The sequence below is a fragment of the Panthera pardus genome, unplaced genomic scaffold, assembly GCF_024362965.1.
Source record: "Panthera pardus isolate Hobbes unplaced genomic scaffold, ASM2436296v1 HiC_scaffold_8, whole genome shotgun sequence".
Taxonomy (NCBI): Eukaryota; Metazoa; Chordata; class Mammalia; order Carnivora; family Felidae; genus Panthera; species Panthera pardus.
This window is the reverse complement of record NW_026527013.1, coordinates 126,253,457-126,269,062: the sequence shown is the minus strand read 5'-3', so window position 1 is coordinate 126,269,062 and position 15,606 is coordinate 126,253,457. Positions and strand designations below refer to the sequence as shown.

The 15,606-nt window shown below is 42.5% G+C and overlaps 1 protein-coding gene across 3 annotated transcripts in view; it reads left to right on the top strand.

Moving 5' to 3' along the window:
- The window catches only part of AOAH (acyloxyacyl hydrolase), a 167,747-nt gene that overhangs the window by 140,718 nt on the left and 11,423 nt on the right, over positions 1-15,606 (top strand). For all 3 annotated transcript variants that reach the window (XM_019418121.2, XM_019418122.2, XM_019418120.2), the window contains exons 17-20: positions 1,961-2,133; positions 9,041-9,099; positions 9,188-9,247; positions 10,517-10,613. In XM_019418121.2, the coding sequence (XP_019273666.2) occupies positions 1,961-2,133; positions 9,041-9,099; positions 9,188-9,247; positions 10,517-10,613 (389 nt within the window). The remainder of the gene's footprint in view (positions 1-1,960; positions 2,134-9,040; positions 9,100-9,187; positions 9,248-10,516; positions 10,614-15,606) is intronic.

Here is a 15,606-nt window from a genome sequence, read left to right as displayed (position 1 = left end):
AAATAATATTATGCTTACTACTCTATAATTTGTTCTTTTCAATCAACAATACTTTTCCATGCTAACACCTACAGATTACTTCATTATTTAAAAAAAATTTTATTTTATTGAGGTGAAATTTACATAATATAAAATTAACCTTTTTAAAGTGAACAATTCTGGGGGTTGTGGGAGGGGGGATGGGCTAAATTGGTAAGGGGCATTAAGTAATCTCCTGAAATCATTGTTGCACTATATGCTAATTTGGATGCAAATTTTAAAAAATTAAATTAAAGTGAACAATTCCGTGGCATTTAGTAATTCAAAGTGTTGTGTAACCATCACCTGTATCTAGTTACTTCATTATTTTTACTGGCTGTATCCCATTCTACTTCATGAGTGTACTATAATTTATATAGCCAGGCTTTTTAGCATTTTCTAACTTTACACTATTTCACACAATGTTGCAATACTTATATGTACATCTTTGCACATTTGTGGAAATGTTACTATAAATTTCAAGGTCAAAAGTTAAGCCAACTTGAGATGTTGGTACATTTCCGATGTCATTTAGAAGCTCCCTTAAAACATAACAGTGGAAGGATGCCAGGCTGGCTCTGTAGGTAGAACTTGTGATTTTTGATCTCAGGAGGTTGTAAGTACAAGCCCCACTTTGGGTGGAGAGATTACTTAAAATCTTAAAAAAAAAAAAAAGTTTTTAAAGTGGATCTACCCAGGGCTTCTTTCTGTCCCTTCCTTCCATGTCACTCATGCCTTGAGTCCAGCCTGTGAGTAATAGACTTCCTTTGCCTGGTTTGGAATCTGTGTTAAGTTCCCAAGGGATGCCATAACAAAATACCACAAACTCCGTGACTTCAAACAACTCTCACAGTTCTAGGGACTAGAAGTCCAAAATCAAGGTCTCAGGAGGGTCATGCTCTTTCTGAAGGGTCTAAGGGAAAATCCTTCCTTGTGTTTTGTGGCAACATAATTCCAGTTTCTGCTTCCAGCTTCACATGGCCTTCTTCCCTGTGTGTCTGTGTAACACCTTCTCTTCTTATAAAGACACTTGTCTTTGGATTGAGGGCCCATTCTAACCCAGTTTGACATCATCTTAATATCTGCAAAAACCTTATTTCCAAATAAGATCACATTCTGAGGGACACCACTCAAACCACTATAAGATCATTATTATGTAACTTTGGAATTTTAAGGGCTCAAAATAGAAAACAACTTATTATTCCATTTAGGTTAACAAAAGGCAGTTTTAACCCTAAAGAGTAGATGAAAATCTTAGAGAATTCTATAATCTACTCCCAGGATAATGCAAGTTAGTACCTTAATTCAAACTTGATATATTCCTAAATGTGTGTATGTTCACATTCAATGTAGAAAGGAAGGATGTTGTGTGGATACATAATGTCATTTTGTTTCTCAGAGAGGTTGTATTTTCCAAACTGTGATATATGTGAAGAGTTTAAAGACGAAGTTACAGAATTCAAAGGGTCAAACAAATAATAATACCAGACTCCTATGATTCCATTAACTGTGTATATCAGTCAGGATAGGTAAGCTCATGCTTCAGGAACAAACAGCCTCAAATCCTAGTCGCGTAAAGCAAAAAACATTTACTCATACTCCACTGTCCACCAGGGATCACCATGGGGCTCTATTCTAGGACTCAGATTAGTGAAGCAGCTGCTATATGGAACATAGTGCAGACTCATGGCAAAGAGCATTTTAGTGGCTCTCGTATCACCAACTGTGACGTATGACACTTCTGCTCACAGTCTGATAGGCTAAACCAGTCACATGGCCCACCCAACCACAAGAGAGTCAGGAAGCCCAAAGTATTTTGCAAATAGCACCAATAGCTACTACATTGTATGTATGGGGCATGGGGAGGAGGCCGGGGGGGATCATGTATGTGTACACATTTATCCTTATCTACTAAAATATTTTCTGTTTCTTTCACCAACAGGAAAGCTGACCCAGTCCCAGAAATGACTACTCCTAAGAAATTATACTCCAGTGTCATGAAGACTCTGAAGTATCTAAATTCCCACCTGCCAAATGGCAGCCATGTTATTTTATACGGCTTACCAAATGGAACGTTTCTCTGGGATAATTTGCACAACAGATATTATCCTCTCGGTATTAGTTTGAAGATACTTTTACTAATTGTACTAACTAACAATGTTAGTTACATATAGTTAGTTTACTAACTAACAATGTTAGCTATACATAGTTCAAATATATGTGGTCCGAACCATATAGGAATACACCTAAAATGCCACCACAGTGCACAGGTCAGAACAGGTAAGGACAAGAGCCCTGAGGTGTGGATATAAAAGGTCAGTATCTAAAGGTGAGCAGAACCGGATCCAAAGACAGAAAGGGCAGAAATCTTTAATGTAGAATTAGGACAAATTGAAAGGTAAGAGTTTAAGTCAAGAAACTCCTTTAACAAAAAGTGAAATCTAGAATGAGCGGATAAAGCTCTTGTGGAAGAGAAGGATTTCTCCAAATCTCAATGGTGAGTGCCCCCTGGTGGCCAGAATTCTAACAAATTCTGTGGACTCTGGTGGACAGTTAAAATTCTACGCAACACATCTTCCAGCGGCCTTGCTTCCTGCTCCCACACTCACTCGGAATCCTTGGCTCTAAAACGCTTTAAAGATCTCCAGAAACTTCCAATAGCATCTCTAGCACCCATACGCTTTATACACAGTGTAAAAGTAGTAGTAATTCACATCAGGAAGGGCTGACATGCTGATCCTTAAAACAATCCTGTAAGATGTTTTCATTAATTCCATTTTATAGATGAAAAACCTAAGGCTCAGACAGGCAGGCACCTTGCCAAATGTTGCATAGCTTATTGTATATGTAACGTGGGTGTAGCAGGGCTCTCTCGGTGTTTGGGGGGAGAAAGTCCTTTCAAGAAATATTTATTATATGCCAGGCACTGTTCTGGGCACTGCATAACTAACAGTGAACACAGTAATCAAAACCAATAGGCTTATATTCCAGTGGGAGCATGTCAGAGGATGATAAGTGTTATTAGAGAAAATTAAGTAGGGAAGGGGGATGGGAAGTGCTGGCCTCAGTCCTCTCTGACAGGCACCGACAACAAGGGGCCTGTGTACCCTCCCCTCAGCCCCACGTCAACAACACCTGTGCCAATCTCTCATTAAAAGGTCTGCCCCTACCCTGGTATTGCCATAGCCTCCTCTTTAGACCAACTCCTACTAAAGTGTTCTGGAGGTCCAAGCAGTTTCTAATGAGTCAGACGAGCAATTTAAAGGGAAAAACCTGAAACTCCTTCCTCAGTGCCCACCTTAGAGGGTGGAGGTGGAGAGCTTTCCCTTGTATTAATAACTTCTCTGTATCTTTCCAGTATCTTCTCCTCCTCCTCCTCCTGTAGTCCTTGCTTAAGCCAACCCCTCACAACCACCTCCCTCAGAAAGTTCCACCCCTCCTCACACACAAAATGAGCAGTTTCCCTCTAACCACTTGTCAAAGGAGTCTGGTCCCGTCACCAGGGGGACAACAATAAATACCCATTTTCTAGGATTCCCACCAATAAGACTGAAGTCATTTTGCTCTTCAATTATCAAGTGTGCCCCAAATGTCATTTTCATCCAAGAAAAACACTGTCCAGGCTCCTACAAGGAAAACATATTCCTTCTGTTCCCACAGCTTTCATGCTGACCCTTAGAGATAGTAACATGTTTACACAGAGAGCTTAACTCCATTCTGGGCTGCCTTGAACATGCCATGGACAACTATTTGGGCCGAGAATGTCTCTTTGAGTCATTGGGGTTGAAAATTTCAGTTCCCTTAACAGATGTTTTCAGATTCCTAGATTTCTCCCATACTAAGAAATGCCTGGGGAAGAAGAGTTGAGGGCAGGGGAGATGTGCTTCCAATTTACTCTATCACATCAACGGTGACTTGACTTTGGGTTTTCTGACTTCAAATTCCATTTTCTTCCCATGAACTCCGGTTAGACAACTCCATAAATTCTCTCATATATGACACATAATTCACTTCACTCAACCACAGTATGCAATAATGACACCATGCAATTTGGAAGGGAACAAGGGAAGGAAAGAAGTTGACTTGGGGGACTTATCAATCACTTTGGTGGAGTCCCTAGGCCAGTGGTTCTCATCCAGGGACAACCTACCCATCCTACTCATTATCACAACTGGAGAGGGGACGCTACTAACATCTAAAGAGTAGAATCCAGGGATGTTCCCAAACATGCTACAATGCACAGGAAAACCACCCACAACTAAAAATGTCAATAGTGCCAAGGTTGAGAAACCCTGTTTTATTTAGGTTTTGCCCTGTTCTCAAATGGCCTTTCTCTAGCCACTAATCAGGCACTAGCATTTCACAGTACAAAAGAGGAAGAAGGAAAAGGTAGAACAAATTTGTTACATATAAACAACCCTGGTTTTGGAAAAAAAAATCCAATTAGGAAGAAAGTTGAAACCCTCTAAAATTTGTTTAATGTTTTTAAGTTATTATTCATATCTTAAATTATCCCTGCTGCCTGGTTGCCATGGGAAATAAATTATAAATTCCTCAACGAAGCATCAGTGTCCTTCCTAGACAGCCCAGGAAAGTAGGTGGGATTTACCCAGCTTCCCCATTTCTCCTTGAGCTGGCACATAACTCACATAAGATGAGAGGCTTGAGGGGAGGGCTATCACCCTATGTCCCAGTTCTGCCTGGCTTCAAATCTAATCTTTGGACCTTTACTCCCACCAGACATGTGCCAGCAATAAAGCAGGTTAATTCTGGGCCAGCCTCAGGGTTTGGCTGCTCTGCCTAGGTTAGGGTCGGTCTCATCTTAGTCAATAGTCAAATGCCAAGTCTGATTCCCAGGGCACAGTGCTAAGGATTGTGTAGGCGAATAAACAGGGTGTTCCATTTACTTCTGTCTTTGAGCCTAGAAACACGATGAGGATACTCTCTAGACTTGACTGTAGCCACCCATTAAGGATCAAGAAAGAGGTCAGGGGGTGCACGGGTGGCTCAGTCGGATAAGTCTCTGACTTCGGCTCAGGTCGTGATCTCACAGTTCATGATTTCAAACCCTACATCTGGCTGCCTGCTGTCAGGAAGCAGAAGGGGTCAAGGAGAACCCCTGGGTCAGTGATACATTCTCTGCTGCCTCAGTAGGACAGGTAGGAACTCAGCCTGACCATTCACCTAGGAAAAGTTTCAATGCTACATCAGATTGGCAGGTAATGGAGGCCTGGGGCAAGAATAGATTCCTAGCTCACTCCTGCCAAGGAGAAGGGGATAATAAATCCCTCTTAGCATCTTTTAGCCCTATTTGAGTCACTACCCAGTCAATGCCTCAATGCCAACGTCTGTGACAGCCCCACAATCCTTACCAGCAATTAAAATTCCTAGCAAGATGCATAGGCTTTTTGAAGAATCACCAGAAAGTAAATCTCACACATTAGGATTCTACTTACATAGATCTTTTCAAGCTTGACCAGGGATAAGTCCTCTCGGGCACAGTCTATGAGAAAGGCAATCTTTCCATAAATATGTTGGAGATACCTATTATGCACTTTGGAGGTAAAGACGATACTAAAATGGAGCCCTTGTCCTCAAAAGAGAGAGAAAAGAAAACTCCATTGGGGAAAATACAATATAGATCCTGACAGTGAAATCACCTTGTGTCAATGACACTGGTACAAGTCATAGGCTGGGAGCTACCTGAAGGATTAGACTATATAATCAAAAAGTTCAGGATTTCTGGCTACAAATAAGCCTGCAAGTAGGCCTTCCTTCAAAGACCTCTGCCACAAAACATCAACAACAGCTTAATTTTGTCCCAATTATTCTTAAACTTGAAGCCTAATATATTCTAAAATACCTTGTAGTATGCCTCTTATTTTATTACTGGCTTACTCCCTGTCTGATTTCATGTGGTTTTACTAAGGTTTTATACATTCAGATGGTACTTCATGGAGGTGTAGCTGATCTTTGTTGGTATGGTGCCTAAAATTTAAATTACGGTCCCAGCATTGAGTAAATGCCAAAGACTCTGCCCTAAAGAACTGACAAATGACTGAGACACAAGCTGCTACTCTAGGCAGTAGGGGTAAAACATGCCCTTTAATCTTTGGATGCCAGTCCACAGGCTCCCCACCCCTTACACACACACACACACACACACACACACACACACACACTGTTAGTTCCTCAGCCCTGATAATTCTAGTCCTCTTGCCCCTGTCCTGGCATTTTTGACCAGCTTTCTTCACCAGATTCACTTTCTAAACAGGATGTTGCAGACACTGCCTCTTTATAGGTATGACACATAGGTAGGATCACTCTTTATACCAGGCTCCTCAATCTACAAAAATACCATTAAAATTACAGAGATAAAAACTAATACCTAAAAAGAAAGAGTGAACTGACAGCACCAATAAGTGGAGAAAAGAACTACTTCCCCCCTTCCCTTTCTTTAAACCATAAGCCTATCACAAGCACTCCCAACTGACCTTCCACATGGCCAGCCCAGAGTCACCCTACCTTCCACAGCAGAAATCCCAGAGAGAAGGGAAACCAACTCATTACATCTTTCCCAGTTACCTCCCCCAAGTACAGCTAGAATGCCTTAATCCCATTCAACAGACCCACCTACTCACCTAAGGATTTTTCCTATATTGACTTGTCTAATTAAAATTAGTGCCAGAAAAGCAAGAAAATGGGGGGGGGGGGAGGGAACAGGGATTGGGAAAAGGCCTAGAAAGACACATCTTGTGGTCTCATGCTCAGGTGTGCTGGGACCTCAGCAGTAGGACAGCAGGGAGGGAAGAGTAAGCCAGGATGGAACAAGGCTATGTCAAGACTTAACCCCTCGAGGAGAGTCAGCAGATGAGTTCCCAATATCCAGGAGAAGGACAGTCTCTGGACCCTCTGGATAGCAGAGTAATCCAGGTGGGAAAGGGGAAGGTGCAAGAGCTTTACTTATAGTCAGGCCTTAGGTGCCATCACCCCCAGGTTAAAAAGGCTTCAGCCATTGGACAAGGGAAAGAGAGAGAGGCCACTTCTCAGGGAGAGGGGACTCATCAGGGCCAAGCAGGTTGACAGGGCCCCAGCTAAGCTACCTAAGGTTTATTACAAAGCCCCAGCCCAACAACAACAACAACAAAAAACAAGATGGCAGAGGGAAGGCTGCAGAGGTAGTACTACTACTCAGAGGTAGTACCAGCAGGGGGCAAGAGCCAAGTCACTGGGACACAGAGGATAGAGGATAGGGAGTGGAGATTGGAGGTGTCAGTCGCTGCAGCTGTCTAGGCTAAGACAGATGGGAACACATACAGAAAGGCAAATGACACTTTTTTTCTTTTAAGTTTTTTTATTGTGAGAATGAGAGTGTGTGAGAGTGCGGGGGAGGGGAGGGAGAGAATCTCCAGCAGGCTCTGCAGTGACAGAGGGCTCAACCTCATAAACCCTGAGATCATGACCTGAGCCAGAATCAAGAGCCGGAAGCTTAAGCAACTGAGCCACCCAGGCGCCCCCACAAAGACAAATTACAACACACACACACACACACACACACACACACACAATAGAGGAAAAGAAGCCTCAGTGGTAGAAAGCAGGATCTTGGAGAAAGACAGGAGCTCAGGGCTCCATGTTGAGCAGAAAATGAAAGCAAAGACAGAAGCCAGTGGCTTGGGATTTATCTAAAATATGAAGATGCAGGCACCTTTGGAGAAGAGAGGAGGCCTGGCGTGTCATTGTGACTTTAATGGTGGTAATAAGCCTGTGGTTTTCCAGTCTTGGATTCACTCACCCACACAGAGAGAATATATTTTTCCTCTATGACAAGAAAATTGAATCTATCTTTCAGTCTAACCGATCTGAGGTATAAGTGAAAAATAAGACTGTGTTCCGTCACCTTCAATCTTTCTCTTCACTCCGAGATAGGTCCTATTATTTTCCTTTATTTTTTCAAGCGGGAGAGAAGTGTTAATGGATGAGACATCAGTTATTCAGCCCTGAGATCTGGGAGGGCCTGGGTTTTGTGTCTCAGCCCCAGCATGAAAGCCTGGGTGGATAGGCTGGGAGGTGGGGGTGGGGAGAGAGGGGCGGTGTGTGGGGAGAGAGAAGAAATAACCCCCACAGATTCTGGGTCTGTAATTGATGTTTGGAAAGACTCTGGATGAACTCACATATAGCACTTAACACTTTCATTCTTTTTTTTTAAGTTTTATTTTATTTCTTTCAGTAATGTCTACACCCAATGTGGGGCTCGAACTCACAACCCTGAGGTCAAGAACTGCATACTCTTCTCACTGAGTTAGCCAGGTGCCCCCATCTTTATTCTTATGTACCTCTTTAACCTGCACCAAAAAATAAATGTAGGGTATATCTACTAATTAGGGCTCAAATAAGATATGCACTGGGCTGTGAAGGGATATGATGTACTGTCCTTTCCCATCCAATGGCCACCCAAGCTCTTTTGTAGGCTTTCAGTCTACTAAACTGCAGGACAGTGCATGGTCAGAACTTAAGACACACAGAATGTCCTGGCAGGTCCTTAGCATGGGATAATTGGGCAGATAATTGGGTTACATAAAGTTGAAAAGAAGGGTTTGATCAACTACCATCTTGAATGCTCCCTGTGCCCCAGGGGAACTTAGCATCTCATATCATTGCCAGGAGAAAGCCACCACTCCACAAGTCCTTTGTCAGTGGCGTTTCAGTCTGTATGGTATCTTTGTATCCTTCTACCTAGGTTCCAAATAAGGTCAGGCCTTTCAGGGCCTGCCCTAGTCACTCCAGAAGATCGAGATGGGAGTAAAGTCCCTAGGGCCACTCCCCAGCTCAGTCTGAATTTGTAGGGCGCTCAGAAAGAAAGAATGCACAAGTGTTCTTCAAGAGCAATGCTGAATGAAAAATCGGGGGAGGTCCCTGGCAGTGCTGCCCTTCTGCAGGAGAGACATGGTCACCCACAAGTGTGTTTCATTGGCTGCTAGATTTGAATATGTACAACACACCAGACCTCTCTGTCTTCCAGGTCAGCTGAATAAGGATGTGACCTATGCACATTTCTACTCTTTCCTGAACTGTCTCCAGGTGAGCCCACACTGACCTGTTCCAAGGCCACATTCCCTGTTACAGGCCTTGTTCCTCTGTCATCAAAGTGGTGTTTTCTTACTCTCAGGTCAGCCCCTGCCACAGCTGGATGTCCTCCAACAAGACACTCCGGAATCTCACTTCAGAGGTAGGACTGTAGTAGGTCCTTTGATGCCATCTTTGATTATTCCTTCCTGGTGCTTACTGCAGCATTTCTGCTGGGAATGGGATTTGGGCAAGGCAATGGCCTCCAAACTGATGAATAAAAATGTCAACTTCTAGGGTTCTTGAGAAGTCGAGAGAATGTGGGGTGCCCTGTCTCTCTCTTTCTGCCTTGCTCTGGGTTTTTGGCTCTTGCTGTGTCTCTCGGTCACTGTCTCTGTGTGTGCCTGCCTCTCTTGTGCATGCATGTACACACATACACCCCTTTTGAAGCTGGTCTTAGGCGTATTTGTAGAAATAGAGAGAAGTGAGCAAGGATAGGCCCATGTATGACTGGTGTTCTCCCAAGGTACACGAGGACCAGGTACTCGATAGCCTTCCTCTCTTCTCTGATGGAATACATGGTTCATACACTTCTTTCACTGATGGTGAATAATCTCTTTGTAAGAGATTTATTGATTTTTTTTTGCAAAAGAAGTATATTTCAATTAAAAAAACTTGGAGAATGTAAAAAAGCACAAAGAATATCAACACAAATTACCCAAAATCCCACCACCCAAAGTCAATATGTATGTATGTTTTTCCAATATTACCTTCATAGATATTTTGGGGGTTTTGCCTACATAGTATCAGAATACACATATTGTTTTGTGCCTTCTAACATTAATAAGTTATTCTCCACATCATAATTTTATAATCATTTTAAAGTATACAATATATGAATATACCATGATTTATTTCTCACCTTAGTGTTGGACATAAAGGTTGTTTCCAATTTTCCAATATGAAAAATAGCATTGTGATGAACCTCTGTGTGTATATATTTTTTCTATGCCCTGTCTATTTCCTTCAGACAAATTCTTAGAAAAATTATTGGGTCAAAGTGTATGCCAGGTTTAAGGGTTTGATCCCTATTTCCAAATTGCTCTCTGGAAAGTTTAAACGAATTGACATTCTCAGTCACCTCTTCCGTGGCAATATTCTGTATTATCATGATTATTCATCTTTTCTTTGCCAATCCCGTGGGAAAGAAGTGGTATCTTATTACTTTAATTTTCACTGATTTATTCCTAATGAATCTTAACAGTTTTGTGTCTTCGTTAGCCACTTGTACATGACTAGACTGTAATGTGCAGAGCAACCCACTGCTGAGGGCTTGGAGTGAGGGTGATGATTATCAATTTCTTTGTTCTGCCTGAATTGTCTCACTGAAGTGTAGGCTTTACAGAATTCTCCCTGTTTCCTTTGTATTCAGAGAGCAAAACAACTCTCCAATACACTGAAAAATATTGCAACCAGCCAGAAATTTACGAACTTCGATCTTTTCTATGCAGATTTTGACTTCCAAGAAGGTAAGTTTTGCTGGAAGGAGGTGTTGGCACAAGACAGAAGTAGCAGCTACAGTTTAGAGCCTGACTGGGCAACGTGTTTGTAAGGCAACAGGCAGTAGGTTGGGTGGGGAGGCTCCTGTATGTTCTGACATACTAATAGCTCTGAGTATTAGAAAAAGGTGAAGTGTGAGACCCTCTCTGGGAGAGTGGAAGTTTACCATCACCTATTCATTTCAGCATCGTTTTAGAATTCCTGAAGCAACAGAGCCATGACCAGTGGGAAACAAATTTGGGCCAGGAGCCAGCAGATCAGTGGAATCACCTAACTCATTCTTGCCTGTTTACCAATGCCTTGCTTACCTAAAGATGAGTGTGGCAGGAAGGAGGGATAAGGTGGTGCCTCCCAGATGCACATGAAATTACCTACAGAGTCAATAGCAGTGCAGACTCCCAGACACCACACATGATGTAACTTATGAGAGTCTTTAAGGGAGGGACCTCAGATTTGCTTGTGGTAAAGTGGACAATCCATATCTCAGCTTTCTGGAAAGAATATCACTGTTTCTTTCCTAGCATTCTGTCCAGACACTGGGGTCACTGATGGACGGCCATGCAAAAAATAGGCATGATTATCGGAGCTACTGATTTATCCTTTACATCTTGACTCTGAAAAATGGTTATTTATTGACTTTATTCCTCTCAGCCTCGTTTTCATTGCTAAGCACTTGTTATACAAGAGAAAAACCTCCTGTTGATTGACTGCCAGCTGAGATGATGCTAATGGAAAGCTTTACAGCGTATGCAAATGATGGAAGGTGTCTCACCCAGAGTTTATCATCTCCATCTCCCCACCACCAACAACCCCAGCCCCAGCATCTGGGATGAAGCAGATGGCCATCATGAATTATCAAATTTTACATTAGCTGACAAGTACTGCATTGCACACTCTAACACTTCAAGTCTGAACATCTTTTCAACAGGACTGATCTCCCTTAACTAGATTTCCTGCCCGGGTGATACATAATTCTCTCATGGGGAGAGACATTTTGATAAATAACCTCTCATTAAAATGCAGAGCTAAGGACTCATTAATGAATTCCTGGTGTAAACAAATGCACCACCAAGTGATCTTTGATGATCATCAACCTTGAATATAGATAAAGTTATTAAAAATATAATAATGTCTAACATTCACATGGGACTTTTCATTTTCCAAAGTAATCTCTAGCTCTGTCGTTTATTGTCTTTGGGAATGTAGGCAGTTCCCTGAACATGTCTAAACTCTCCTTTCCAGACCTGGAACTGGGGGTACCATATCTTCATAACAGATCTTTGTGATGATTATATGAAACAAATGTGTAATTCTCCTAAGTGCTGTGCCTGGTACACACATAGTCAGTGCCCAGGAAAGAGCACCGTTCCCTCACACCCTTGTACTCAATGTGGGGTTCAGAATGAGCAGCATCCACACCACCTGGGCTCTAGTTACAAATGCAGGGCTCCCAGGCCCCACTTTTAATTAGGACCTACCTCACTGGAATTTTGCCTTTTAACATAATCCACAGATGAACCATATGCATGTTAAAATTTAATAAATGGGGCTCTATAATACTACAAGATTAAGATTTAGTCATCCGATTTTTCCTAAGTCCTACTATGTACCGTGTAGGTGCTAGGGATACAGCTGTCAGAAAAACAAAACAGTCCTTATCTTCATGAAGGATACAGAGAGAAGAGCTTTACCCTTGACTTAGTACTACCAGCTTTCCACTGGTAACCTAACAGGCTTGAAGTTGAGGTTCATCAGCCCATTCTTGTCCTCACAGCAACAATAAATGCATCAAAGAAGCAAAACGTTCAGTTAAACTGAACTGAGCATTCTAAACCAAAATGGCAGTAGGTTATTACTGAGAAACCTCCTTGGCATTTGTCCTTGCTTGGCAACTCTCATCAATAGTTTCAGGAATTTCCTGAGAGGCACTTATGAAAAATAAATCTGAAGACCCAGTTTTGGTCGAGGGCCTTCTTTGGCTTCTCCGTGTGAAGTTAGCGGGCACAGTGGAGGGATGGTGCAGGCAGAGGAAATGGTGGCCTGGGATCTGCCCCCCAGTGAACATCTGATACAGCAGAGGGATCATCTACTCCCAGATGCATCCCCATGGTAACCGCCACACCTGGGCAGCTCACCGTCCCAGAAATCCTGTAGCTGCAATGTGCTATGATAGAGCCCAGGTATAACTGTGCCTCTAGCCCAGCTCAGACACAGAATGACTGTGTAACCAACCTTAAGTAAATTAAATAACCAGTCTGCTTTGTCTTCTTTTGTGTAAGGTAGCAAGAACTAAGCTGGGGAGGAGGGCTGCTATGTGAACACAGAGCCAACTCTGCTATGTACTGAGAACTCTGTTAGCCTCCCACCACCACTGCCATCAGTGTATGCCAAGCACCTAGTATGTTCTTCTAAGGCTTATTATAGAAGGAGACTAAATGTTGGTTCTCTTCCAACATCCAACCCACCTCCTATCACCACTCATACCTGTGGATCACTTTGAGTTCCCTAGAGGAAGCTGTGGTAGAATGTATCTCATTGGCACTGCGGTCTTCTGTTACCAGACCCAAAAATTGCATAGCCACATATTAAACCGGCAGTCTTTTTTTTTTCAATATATGAAGTTTATTGTCAAATTGGTTTCCATACAACACCCAGTGCTCATCCCAAAGGTGCCCTCCTCAATACCCATCACCCACCCCCCCCTCCCTCCCACCCCCCATCAACCCTCAGTTTGTTCTCAGTTATTTTTTTCAATATATGAAGTTTGTTGTCAAATTGGTTTCCATACAACACCCAGTGCTCATCCCAAAATAAACCGGCAGTCTTAATGGTCACAAGAAAATCTCCCCGCTCCTTTCAGTGCTGTATTTGAGCTGACTGTTGCATCACAAATATCCTCATTTTTTCATACAAAATTTACATGTCCACACCCTGTGGCAGAGCAAATTGCAACTGAGGGTCCCTGTCTCTTGAGGGCAGGCATGAGACCTATCTGTTCTCCACTCTGACAGCCTCAGTCCCACCGTGAAAGGCTATTGCTCATCTCCAAAGATTCTTTTTTGTCTCTTGCTGACTCATCCTCTCACTGGTTATAAGCTAAACAGAGGAAGCAATTTTTCCTTCCTTCAGGAAATGCCAGCTTGAGCAGGTGATGTCCTTTTTCTTTGTCTGTACCACACCTCCCAAACAGAGGAAGGAAAATGCTGCTTGGCCGACAAGGCCATTTTTACACTGACAGCTTAAATATACCACCTGCCCTCAGTTTCCAAGACAACTCAATCGGGTAAACTGGGTTCTTAGTTCTTCCCATGTGTATGTTTGTAAAACAAACAATGACTTCATGGTACTGACCAGAGCTCAGATTTCTTGTTTTAAATATCTACTAGTGTTACTGTTCATCAAGATGCTATCAAGTGTTTTGTGACTCTTCCTCATTGATTTCTATTGCATCTTTGAAAAACTGGTCATTAGCAGAGTTACTTTGACTTTGCAGATACAGAAAATACGTTATGCACCAAATCCTGAGAGATCATTCATAATCATTTAAGAAGCTTCATTTGGGTCTTCTGAACAAATAGCAATTTGTTTACCTATTTTTAATTATGGTCCCAAGTAGGAGGAAAACAGACCACCTTCCCATGCTGCCCCTGCTTGGACCTCCACCTCTAAAATCAGAGAAGAAATAAGACCACTGTCTGGTGTTGCATTTATTCTAAGAAAGCAAAATTTCTCCCTGAGATAAACAAATGTAAAAGGGTCGCTCTAACACTGGGCACAACACAGGTAAAACCTTAGCCTTTTGCCTGTGAGTTATCGATTCTCCCTTTGAGTGTTATAAAACTGATGTCTGCAGATGTGCAATGACTGGTAACCCTTGCAGACACAATAATCATGTGAGAAAACAATGGTTTTCACTCTTAATAGTCTGATCGTAGCCTTGGTAACCTGTGGCATTTATTTTAACACTTACTGGATTATTCTATATGCTAAGCCAGTTCTTCTAAAGTTGGACTCCCTCGTAGTGGTGAGGGATGGGGACTTGTGCAGCAGCAGGAACATGTTTCCTGGAAGGAAGGAATATGTTGTCACTGACTCCCAATAAAATCCAGATGCAAAATATGAAGGAATGGCTCAAGGGTGGCCATTTTGCCAGGAAAGAAGACAACAGAAATAGGTGATCCTGTGTCTAGGGATTCAAACCACCAGCAGGAATTTTTCCCTGAGCTCTGAGAAGAGCAGCAGTATTTGCAGCCCCTCAGAGTACAGGGATTGGATAGCAAGCAGGGGTGGCACACTGTGATATTAGGACTAATTACAAAAGCAGCAATGTACTGATTCAGCTCTGGAACAAGCTTCACTTGCCCAGTCAAAGCTTCCAGTAGAATTTTCATTCCTTCCCTTGGGGTGAGATGAGGGGCATGGGGGAACGAAGAGAGCGCACATCCCTGCTCTTGAGTCTTTGTCAGGTGGAGGGGGAAGAACTGGAAAAATCTATGTCTTGCTCCCCTCTCTGGACAGCAAGGAAGTGAAGGTATTGGTGATGCTGGGAGCAGTACATTTCAAATATTTATTTCTGGAGGCTCTCTAGGGACTTGGAATTTCCTTGAGGAGTTCTTCCTGGCTGTGTAGTATTACACTGTAGAGTTAATGGTGCTGTTGCCTTGGAGCAACTGATATTCTTGATCTCTTACTCCTGTTGAAGGGCAGTTTTATTGCTTTTCATCACTTTGGGGCTCATAATATTTCCTTTGTTGCCATACTCACTCTAAATGTGATGTTGAGATAATTTTATGTAATTATATTTCTGGCAAACTATATGACTTTTAATGGTGATTGCTTGACATACACAGGCAGTATCTGGAAATGGCAGCCTACATAAAGAGATGTTAACAAATGTTTAATTTTCCCTCCTTTTCTTGCAATACTCACCCACTGAGAAATGAGGTGAATTTACATTGATGT